This window comes from Anopheles merus, chromosome 2R (genome assembly GCF_017562075.2).
Source record: "Anopheles merus strain MAF chromosome 2R, AmerM5.1, whole genome shotgun sequence".
Lineage (NCBI taxonomy): Eukaryota > Metazoa > Arthropoda > Insecta > Diptera > Culicidae > Anopheles > Anopheles merus.
In genome coordinates this window covers 20,705,849-20,716,781 of record NC_054082.1, presented here as the reverse complement: position 1 = coordinate 20,716,781, position 10,933 = coordinate 20,705,849, and the positions used below count along the sequence as shown (strand labels likewise).

The 10,933-nt window shown below is 50.0% G+C and overlaps 2 protein-coding genes across 4 annotated transcripts; one reads left to right on the top strand and one right to left on the bottom strand.

The window, feature by feature from the left end:
• Positions 1 to 910: 910 nt before the first annotated feature.
• On the bottom strand, positions 911 to 3,265 carry LOC121589797 (mitochondrial nicotinamide adenine dinucleotide transporter SLC25A51). The gene is made up of 3 exons (XM_041908954.1): positions 2,169 to 3,265; positions 1,968 to 2,097; positions 911 to 1,888 (listed from the first exon to the last, which is right to left on the bottom strand). The coding sequence occupies exons 1-3, from the start codon at positions 2,651 to 2,653 to the stop codon at positions 1,604 to 1,606; spliced, it is 900 nt and encodes a 299-aa protein (XP_041764888.1). The 5' UTR covers positions 2,654 to 3,265; the 3' UTR covers positions 911 to 1,603.
• Positions 3,266 to 3,786: 521 nt separating this feature from the next.
• Positions 3,787 to 10,841, top strand: LOC121587781. Of its 3 annotated transcripts, none has more exons than XM_041904924.1 (5): positions 3,787 to 4,155; positions 4,231 to 5,880; positions 5,953 to 6,241; positions 7,064 to 7,825; positions 8,485 to 10,841. In XM_041904924.1, the coding sequence occupies exons 2-5, from the start codon at positions 4,261 to 4,263 to the stop codon at positions 10,368 to 10,370; spliced, it is 4,557 nt and encodes a 1,518-aa protein (XP_041760858.1). In that variant the 5' UTR covers positions 3,787 to 4,155; positions 4,231 to 4,260; the 3' UTR covers positions 10,371 to 10,841. The 3 variants fall into 3 exon arrangements, with proteins under 3 accessions (XP_041760858.1, XP_041760857.1, XP_041760859.1); XM_041904923.1 differs by having other exon boundaries at positions 4,221 to 5,880; XM_041904925.1 differs by lacking the exon at positions 7,064 to 7,825 and having other exon boundaries at positions 4,221 to 5,880.
• The last annotated feature ends 92 nt before the right edge of the window (positions 10,842 to 10,933 follow it).

Here is a 10,933-nt window from a genome sequence, read left to right as displayed (position 1 = left end):
ATTTTAAGTGTAACTTTCAATAATTTTCAGAACTTATTTTTTTATGTAAATTTCTATTTCTATTATTGTCCTTTTTTTCTAAAATTCTAAATGGAACACTAACTTACACCCGCTTTGGTGCGGTATTACGATATAGGTCCTGAAAAAGATCCAAATTTTCTTAAAAATCAGTCAAGGATAAGAATATTCGCTTTACTACGTATTCGGATGGTATGAAACACATACTAGTGATGGGAAAAAAATGAAGTTTTCGTCGGAAACGATTCCGGGTAGCTCCAAAGATTACTGGAATCGGATTCAGCTTCGGAAATGGTTCCGGAATCAGCTCCGGAATCGGCTTCGGAATCGGAATTGGCTCCGAAATCAGAATCGGTTGCGAAATGGAGTCGGTTTCGGCATCTCTATAAGAATAGGCGGGTTTGGGTCCAATAATGCTATGATGCTACGTATTGATAGCCGCAAGAATCATTTTTTTGCTTATAAACGATCCTTTTTCATCGAGACTTCTGGATTGATTTCGCTTCTGAAACTACTTAAAGAAGTGATTCCGTGAATCCAATCCCGAAGTGAATCGATTCTGGAGCCGATTCCAGAATCGGCTCCGGAGTCAACTGGGGAATCGGAATCGGCTCCGGAATTAATTCCGAACTCGTAATCGGAATCGGGTAGGTCCGATTCCGAGCTCTCACCACTATCACATACAGACGCTTTTTCCTTGTACGCTTTGTGCGCTAAACATGGCAAATATTTATTCAGACAAGTTTACGACATACGTAACAGATCACGCGCTGTGTTTTTTTTTTAAATTGCGAAACCACAATAGTACGATTAAAACTTTACTAACACAGCAACGAACCCGAGTTCGCTACCGTTCCACCATTTGTAACTAGAACGAACGGGGTTTTTTTTATTGTACGACACTGCCCAATAACATTGGGCATATTCCTTTGGGAACGGTAGAGGGTAGAGCTTAAAGCAACGTGTTCTCTCCGTTTTGTTTACCCCGGCTGTTTTCTAAGCAAATTGCACTACACTACAGCATTAGCTAAACGATTACTTCCGAGGAGTAGGGGGGCTACTGGGCCGTGTAGGGCTATACATTGCCCTACAGTGAACTGTGTGCGGGATGTGGACATGTATATACATATCGATATATATATTTACAAACGGGCGAGAGCCAACAACACGAGGTGAGATGAATACTTTAAGCACTTAAAGCGATGAAAACAGCAGCTTCATCTGTACACGGAGCATCCAGGGTGAGGAGCGCATTAAATGCAAAATGAGGAGAGAAGGTATAGCACACACACACACAAACGCACACACGATTGATGGGGTATACTTAAATCTCATGCTTGTTTGCCTTGTCTGGCTAATGCCGACAAAGCTAACCTAAATAAAAGAGATGGCAGGAGAGATGTGGCCACACCGTCCGTTCCATCCGCCCTCAGTGACTGGTGCGTGCCAAAGTTGTGCAGACCGCTTGTGTAACGCCCTTCCTAAACGATCGAACTATTTACAAACGTACTATAATACCGGCCCTTCTATACTACCGGGGGCTTTGACTCATGGGGCCACCAACACCACCACCACCACCGACACCTTAATAGAACACCTTTTTCAGCTGCTCGTAGGCCGTGTTCATAATGCCCCAGCTGAAGAACGCACGTGTGCAATTCATGCTGACGCCTTTGTACACATTTCGCAGCTTTCGATCGCGATCATTGTACACCTGCTGCAGCGCTGTCCACATACTGTCGTACGGTCCGCCGACCCGGCACTGCATCGTCACCTTGACCACGTTCAGCGGGTAGAACAGCGAGCTGATAAATGCACCGATGCAGGCACCCGCCACAAACTCTTGCGTCCGTTGCGACAGTATCGAAACCTGAGGAGGGGAGGGGTTTGGTGATGGAACCGGAATGGTGAATCGTTTCTATCGTAAGTCCCTCGCGCTCATGGCTTACCCGTTTCGGTAGACGACTGTCGGCTTCCTCTCTTAGCACGAAAAACATAGCGTTCGATGGTCCGTTGCGCCAAAGCACCGGCACTAACCCCCGGTACAACTCTTTAATACCGTTTTCCAGAATGATTATTCTAAAAGAAAGTGAACGTCACATAACTGTTTCCCGCGGTACCATTTCCTTCCGCCCTCCAATCATACTCACTTGAACGCATGGTGGGTGTTGCGATACCGCTGATGGTACGTTGCATCCGCCAGCAGGGTCTGCACCCGCTCGAATGGCATCAGGGCGGCCTCGAACGTTCCCGCCACCATGCCCGCCACCGTTTTGGCCGTGTACGGGTTCACGTGACAGTACTCGACCAGCGGCCGCCGGGTGCTGTCGTACACGCCGAACATCAGCGACAGGGAGATGGTTTTCTGGGCCAGCGGTGGGAAAATGCCACGGTACAGGTACAGCATGCCTTCGCTGCGCAGCTGGCCGAACGCTTGCGTTAGCTGCACCCCGTGCAGCATCTGCCGGAAGATCATCTTGTAGATCGGGTACGTGACGGTAATGTTGACGAAGGCCGCTCCCCAGCCGCACGCAAACTCCCGCCAGCAGAAGATCGGCACGGTGGTCGGTGGGGGGCTCGCGACGGCCGTCACTGTCGGCGGCACACCGGTCGGTTCGGCCCGAACAATTGCCATTGGTGATTGTCGCGAAACAAACGCAGCGCGCGGGGGCGAACAAAAGCCGTTTGTTGATGTTCCACTACACAACAGGTGTGGGCGTGTGGGTGTTGATGTGGGCGGCAGCAGCAGCAGTTAAATTGTGAAGCGATTGTTCCGCGAGCGCCTAGCAGCATGGCAGCGAATGCACCGAGAACCCGACCGTTGCTCGTGGTGTGATCGGAGCCATACTTGCCTCGCTCAGTACCGGGTGCACCACCGTCAGAAGTGCCGAAATATGATTCCCTGGCAGTTATATAAGCGATGACCAGCACGGACACAATGCTGCGCCTGTAGCTTGGGACCAAATTTGGACAACAACTACCGCGTTTCCACGTTCGAGTCACATGTGCGATGCTGTTGCTGCTGCTGCTGCTACTGCTACTGCTGCGATGCGTTTTGGACGAAACCACTTTCACCGGAATCCGCGGACAGTTGCTTCGATGGATTAGCTACACTTCGTGCATTGCAAGCGCTTGTTTGCGGGGTCGCACACACTGATAAAATTGATTAGATCAGCACCCCCCGTGTTTGCGGAGTGTTTTGTATTTTTCTTCGCTGTGTTTTTTATTTGTTCTCGTCGCTAACGTCATTATCAGCTGACAGGTTGAGCTGCACTGTGGCGCGCTGATTGGCAAACAAAGATGACAGTTATGGGCCACTCCAGTTGGGTTTTCGATCACGCAAACCGGTTGGTTTATTTGTGAAAAAATAGTTGTTTGTCCAAGTCGGAGAGGGTTTTTATTACTTGTAGACTTTTTTAATATCGTGTTAAATCGTAATCCAATATAATGGCAAGATGTTTTCCCTTTTTGCAGAATGATTGTCGGGAGTAGGAATGTGCACATTGTGGGCAACGAAAACGAATGAACGGGTTGGACATGCTCGGACTTTTCCTTTCATTAGAGTTGTTGAACATTCCTCTTCAGTTGAAATAGTTTTGTATTTTTTTTATGTGAGTTATTCACCAGTATTTCAATAATAAAGTAATAGAAAGCATATCATGTCTAACTAAAACCAATCTAAACAAAATATTAATTTTGGTTCTGCTACCAACTGCCACTGTTCAGTGACAGCAAGCTGTCTACAAACGCGTCAGTGATCCAGCCCGTTCTGGATCTACTTGGCATACATTTTTTTTTTCATCGCACCTGCTAGTGGAAAATTTCATGTTTTTCGCTAGTCTTTGAAAATAATTTACGATTAGAAGATCGTATTGGCTGGCGATAAACGACCGCAGAACAAAACATGTGTTACGCCTACGAGAGTGAGAAACCGTAATCAGCCGTTCCATTGCCGATCCGTGACTGAGTTTCACTCTGCTGTCCCCGTGTGTATTGATTTGCTGGCAGTCGACAAGTGAACAAAGTGAACAACACACACAGAACATTTTGGTAAGGTTGTGAAAAGCAAAAGCAAGACAAAAGTATCCCATTCCCATCCATCACAGGCTGTGTGGAGCAGCCCATCGGTGCAAAAAGGTAAGTACGACAAACGCTTCGGTCCGTATGATCGGCCTGTGTAATTAGAAAAGAATCGTTTCAAGGTCGTCGCAGCCCCGTCGTGCCCGTGTGTTGTGTGCAGCTATGTCTAGTCAGATTCCGCCACTGGTATGTCATACACCTCCACCGATAGACTTTGACGCGGATGACGATGACGATGATTACGGTTCGGATATACCTGAGGACGACGTAATTGGTATCGATGAGCGCAATCGGTCCGACTGTCTGGACGATGATTTTGGGGATTTCGCAACAGTGCTGCCGCCGCCCGCCGGAACCACGAATCACCTGGAACCGATCCCTACCGAAGCAGCTGTGATAGATAATGAGACGGAAGCTCTTACCAACATTCCGGTGGCGGCAGCAGCAGCAGAAACCAAAGGTATTTTTCCACCACGCCTAGGAACGGACAGTCCGCCGTCGTTGATATTGCCACCGAACGATTACACGGAAGCGGGCGACGAGGAAACAGCTGGCAACGGTGGTGTGGTCGACGACGACGAGGATATCGATTTTCAACCATTCGGCAGTCCGTCACAGCCACCCGAACCACCGCCAGAGGACAGCATCAGCTTACCATCGTTGCATTTCGATGCAGACGTGTCCAAGTCGGAAGAGGACGATAATTTGCCACCTGCCCAACAGCAGCAGCAGCACCAGCACCAGCACCACCAGGCACCCAATGCAACAAGCTCAGCGTCGTCCGTTTCCGGCATCGAGACGGAGGTCGATCTACCGCTCGCTGCGGCGGCCGAACGGACGACACCCGTCATCCAGGAGGGTGGCCGGTTCGACGACAACACGGAGAACGATTTTACCGATTTTACCACCGCCTCGAACGAACGGTCGTCGGTGGTGCTGGAGGTCCCTACCGCAAACGATGTGTCGTTCGAGCTGGACGACTTCGCGCAGCTAGAGTCGACGCCGTCGGCGGACAGTAACTTCGTGTCGCAGCAAAGCCGGGCGGATTTTGCCACGTTCGATGCGGACTTTAGCAAGTTCGATTCGTTCCAGGCCTCGTTCCCGGCGACGATCGATGATCCGGTGCCGGTAAAGACACCGGTCGAGGAAACGAAATCCATGCCGATCATGGAGCAGGCGGGCGTTAGGGCGAGCGAACTGGCCGAGGATGATTTCGATGACTTTCAGGAGTTTGCCACCTTTTCGGACCAGCCGGTGGTAGCGACAGTGTTGGCCCACGCAGGGGAGAAATCTGAGCCTGAGCCAGACAGACTGGAAGCAGGTAGCAGCTTAGCGTCATCTACTTCAACCGTTGAAAACGAAAGGAAAGATGTTGACACACAGTTGGCTGCTGCGATTAATGCGGCTACTGTTGTGTCGGAGCACCAGTACGAGGGCGACAATGCTGGAGATGATGATGATGATGATTTTGGGGAGTTTAGTGATTTTAAGCAACCGGAAGCGACTGTCAGCGCGCCAGCACTGTCGACCGCTACATCCCTGCCCACCTTTTCCATGGAAAGCGTACAGAAGCTGCTGGAAGCAATGTTTCCAAGCGCGGTACTAGAACCGGTTGGCACAGATACGGGTCAGCAGGCGGTAGCAGCAAACCACATTCCAACCAGCAAGCTGCACACCCAGCTACAGGACTTTGACAACACGAGCGCCCTTGGCTACCAGTACAGCAAGTCATCCAGCAGCAAAACGCTCGTCACTGCGCTTGGCATTGACTCGAGGAATATAGTAAGTAGACCAGCGCAATTTGTATGCCGATCGGCTATCTAATAGCAACAACGCCCGCTTTCCCATTTGCAGATGTATGGACCGAAGTGGAACAGTTCGATGCCACGGTTTGCGGCCAATCTAAGCTTCAACCCACTGGAACCGCTGAAACCGGCCACAGCGCCAGGAGCAGCATCAGTATCAGCAAAGGAAGCGGGCTCCTCCGAAAAGAGTGCCAACTGTCCGCCGGCCAGCAAACCGGTCGCTCCCAGCTCGCTGTCGATTGCGCTCGATCCGCTGCAGGTGGCCGCTGTTGGCAGTGCATCGGTTCCGGCCGCACAGTTCGACTGGAATAGCTCGGGCTTGGTGAATCCGCTAGAAGGTAAGCTCAGCTTCGGCCAAATCTTTTGTGCTGCCGCCCTCCCCTCGTGTTTCCCCTCGTGGTCGTTTTTTGTTTCAGTTTTTAGGGGTTTTTCGTTTACCAGCAAAACAGTTTATTAGTTTGCCGTTTTTCTTTACAACACTGCAATGTTTCATCTCATCCTGTGTTGTGTTTATGCGTTCATCATTTACTTCCATCAGTGCGGTATTTTTTGTTTCCGAACCAAAACGACCCCCTTCTGTGAATGTTCCAGTAGCGGCTGCTAGCGTGGCTTAGCAATTGCTAGTATCATTTTGTTTTGTTAAATTTCCTTTATTTTTGTGTAAATACAATCATCAACCAATGAGCACTATTTTTCACGATGTGTGCAATTTGCCGATATTGCCAATTCGATCCATTTATTAATTATGAGTTGATACAAAAAAACATTCATTGTACAAAAATCAACAGCTTTTTGACGATTGTTAAAATAATTAATATTAAAACAAATCGCAATAATGTAAATGCTTCATTACATTCCATATTGCCGTCTCTTTGCGCAAGACGATCGCCTAGTCGACTTTATTTTAAGCAGTTTTTGTTTTTTCTTTCTTGTTTGCTCTCCTTCTTTTGCATTTTGCTGAACAATTTTACTCTCTCCCACACTTTCTCTCTCTTTCTCTCTCTTACTCTCTACTCACGACTACTGTCGATAATTAAATGAATATTTCAAACAAAACATGATCTCATCTAATGAATTCCAACCATACCCTTCCTTACCTATCTCGGCAAAAAAAAAAACAAAAAACGAAAAAAAAAACAATTCCTCCAACGCTCCCTTAGCATCACATGCACACAACACATTATTATTGGACCTAGAACAGCTAGAGGTGATGGCAAGTCTGAAAGATAAAATAAATGTTGATTCCTCCTCCTACTTCCCCGCACTCCGGTCCACGCGTAACGTTGCCAATACCGTGCAACACCAACAACATTCGGCTACAACAACGGCCACAACTATAACAACATCAACAACACCTTTACTGTTACCTTCACCAACTGTACCACAACCACCACCACCACGAACACCACCACCACTACCACCACAACCACCACTATCATCACCTTCACCAACAACAAAACAATTGTCTTCACTGCTTCCGTTACCGCCAACAATGCATACGCAAACTTACCACCAACCGTACAACAATAACCACAAACCCAACAATGGTCTGCAATATCCACAAACGACGAAACCCCGTTGCGCCAACCCGCTGGACACTGTTGGGCCGGGCGGTGTTGGTAACCAATCGTCGACAACAACCCATTCGGCGGATCGGTCCGCAACGTTGCTTTTCTTCGCCGGCTCGCCTAACGACGACGATGACGGCGATGACGATCGCGATCTGTTGATATCTGCCGTCGCTCCACTGATCCCATCGGCAACAACAACAACCACCGACACGGATGCGTTCGATGCGATCTGCGCCGCGGCTCTGCCATCGTGCTCGTTGGCCGCGAACGATATGCAACCGCTGATCGGGTTTGATGATGATGTTCGCTCTCGCGATCGTCCCCAAACGTTTGACGATTATTTGGATCTTAGTAAGTTGTCGCTATCCATTCGTTGCCCATCGTTGATGTCGTGGTTTTCTGTTTTTGTTTGTTTTGGTTTTCCATTACTATTGTGTTTGGCTGTTATGCGAGCCCTCCTCCCCCTGCATGGAAACTAATACAACCCTTCCGTAACAGGAATGTTTTCGTGATAATTTTTGCTTCCGTATATCCGCTCGACAGCGTGTCTGTATTTTACGTTATGCATGCATTTTAAGACAGTTAATTACGATTGGGACAACATTGTTTTAGACAAATCAGTTTTGCTTCGATTATGGTTACGCCGCAAGGGAAATGTGTAAAGAAACTGCCGCCGAGCAATATTGTTGCACGTTTGTTTGCATGCCGAGTTTTTGAGGTTTATGTTTTATGGTATTGATTATGTAGGTTTGTGCAAGCATAGTGGACGTAGTTCCCAAGAGGGACGCAGGCAAATCGGCGTGTTACGTGTGCAACCGAACCACTAGCCGTGCTGGTCACGGAGCGTGTACAGCCAACGCGTTCTGAAGTAGCTTTTAATATTCATTTTTATTATCACTTTCTGCACACGATTGCCAATACTTTGATGCTTCTATTGTTTTGACGTATGAATCATGCTCCTTGTAGCAACATATTTACAACACCGTTTTTTCTCCTTTCAATCGATCCAGGTGTCCAGGAAATGCTCCAAAAAGCCACCACTGGTCAGCCCGAGGATGGGGCAAAGGGCGAAGTTTTGGATCCGCAAATCGCAGAAAACGCAAGCCCGGCTGCTGCAGATGACATAGCAGTAAAGGGATCGGCGCTCTCAGCCAACGCAGCAGCATCACATCCCGCAGAGTTTGAGGACCTTGGTTCGCTAGATTTTAACCCGACCGGCAGTAGCGGTAGCAGTAGTACTAGCAATGGTAGTAGTAATAACAGTAGCAACAATGCCCAGTATTCGGTCGCCTCGATGCCTCAAGAGCAGCTTCCAGAGCAGATAGAACCGGTGCAGACACATCCGTACGTCCCAGCCCAGCAGCAGCAGCCACCTTTGTCAATTTCATCCTCCCCGAACAGTGTGCCTGTGGTGCGTACGATAAAGCTTCCGGAAACACACATCTTCACCCCCAGCCGGGGCGTGACGCCAATCTCGCGCGACATTACCGATCGCGATATTGTGGTGCGCGAGTATCACGACGTAGAGTACAGCCTGGAAAAGCCAACCGCATCCTCGATGGGCGGCAGCAGCAGCGGTATGCGGAAAGAGTGCGAGTTTGATGAGTTTAACGATTTTCAATCCGTACCGGTGGCGGTGCCATCGGTGTTTCCTGAAACGGTTGCCATAAGTACGATCGGCACCGCCGCCCGGCCCGTGATTGGTCGATCACCGACTGAAGAGCTGGAACGGTACCGGCCCGACCCGATCGGTCAGGCGAACAGTGGCAGCAGGACGGCCGCAGACCTAACCATCGACGATGGCGATGAGGATGATGAGTTTTCCGACTTTCAGGCAGCTGTACCGCCGATGGTGCCAACGGCGGCACAACCACCGGTCAACAAACCCATCTCGAGCGTGCAGAGCAATCGCTCCGTCACCAGCTCGCCGGTGATGTTGCTCAGTCCCGCGATATTGCTTCCCCAGCAGGCCAATACAATGATGGAGAAGGAGTCGTCCAGCGCGCGGCAAGCGGCGTCGATCAATTGGCCCGATCCGGGCGTCGATCCCGACGAGCTGGCCCGGTTTGAAGCTGCCTTTGCAAAACCGAGCGCTGCCCCGCCTGCACCGACCGTAGCTAGTAGCAACCAAAGCGTGCCGAGCGGCCCGAAACCACCAGCAGCAGTCGAGGAAGACGAATGGACTGACTTTATATCGTCGAAACCAGCAGCGGGCAGCGATATGAGGCAGCAGCAGCCGGCGAGTTTGCCTGCTGGTCCGGGCCCGGTAGTACTTAGTGAAACACAGGCCACAACACAGGAGGAATGGACCGATTTCATATCCAGCTCCACGACAACGGCCGGTAGCGGCTACCCGCCGCAAAGTCGTCTCTCGTCTAGTCAGAATAATTTCAACTATCCGCGCGCTTCGCCCGCCGCCGTCGGTGGAGCAGCGACAAAGGGAGCGGGGTCAAACTCCTCCTCCTGGGCAAACCAACCGCAGCTGCCACCGCCACAGTTCAGCTCGTGGAACAGCAACAGCCTGTACTACAATCCGATGTCCTCGCTGCCACTGACCAATCAGCAGCAAACGTCGCAGTATCGCATGCCGCCACAGCAGTACTACAACCGCACGGACATGCCAGCCATGGTTTACGCCGGTGGCGCTGGCTACAGCGGTTCACCGAAAGTGCCAACCAATCCACAGCAGCATCACCACCACCAGCAACACTCCGGAATGCCAACGACGATGATGATGGGACAGCAGCAACAGCCGCCCATGCAGCTGCTGCCCGAGCTATCGTTCATAACGCCAAACGCGACCGGGCACGGCAGCGCAGGCACACCCGGCACCAAACCGGCGACACATTCCTTTCTCAGCAACGTGATATCGAGCAACAGTTTTACGAAGAAATGATTGTTACTTAACCACAGTTACGATGGGCGGCGGGCCGACGGCGAAGGTGGCAGACCCGCACGCCCTGACCACCCTCCGCCGCGTGGTCGCTTCCGGTTGCATCCCGGCAGCAATCGTGCGGCCGCCGATCCGACCGGGGCAACAGTAACTGTGGGCGATATAATTATGTAAGTGTATATATTTAAGACGAGTAGAGAGAGAGAACTGTACCGATCTCTAGTTTCTGATCCAAGGCAGAATGTTTGTAGCATGCATCGCCAAATGTGGCTCCCCGCTTGATACGTCACGGAACCAGGTTCGTTCGTTGGTTGTTTTTTTTAGCTAGGGAGAATATTTATCGCATACCTCTCAATGTGCGTGTGTGTACACTTGATATATAGAGCAAATTTGAAGCGCGTAGCATACATTCGATGTAATGCAGCAGCTGTTGTCATCGTATTAACCAAAAAAGAAAAACACAAATCGCAAGAGAAAAGAGCAGAAGAAGTAAGAACATTTAAACGCAAGTTTACTAATTGTAGAGCGCAGCATAGGTAAAATTGGCTTACAATCGAGAGGAATCG

Coding starts and splice junctions, on each gene's coding strand:
- LOC121589797 (XM_041908954.1), bottom strand. CDS start 2,653: ATGGCAATTGTTCGGGCCGAACCGACCGGTGTGCCGCCGACAGTGACG. Junction 2,098..2,168: donor AACACCCACCATGCGTTCAA/GTGAGTATGATT, acceptor ACTTTCTTTTAG/AATAATCATTCTGGAAAACG. Junction 1,889..1,967: donor ACAGTCGTCTACCGAAACGG/GTAAGCCATGAG, acceptor TCCCCTCCTCAG/GTTTCGATACTGTCGCAACG.
- LOC121587781 (XM_041904924.1), top strand. CDS start 4,261: ATGTCTAGTCAGATTCCGCCACTGGTATGTCATACACCTCCACCGATA. Junction 6,242..7,063: donor CTTGGTGAATCCGCTAGAAG/GTAAGCTCAGCT, acceptor ACGCTCCCTTAG/CATCACATGCACACAACACA. Junction 7,826..8,484: donor TGACGATTATTTGGATCTTA/GTAAGTTGTCGC, acceptor CAATCGATCCAG/GTGTCCAGGAAATGCTCCAA.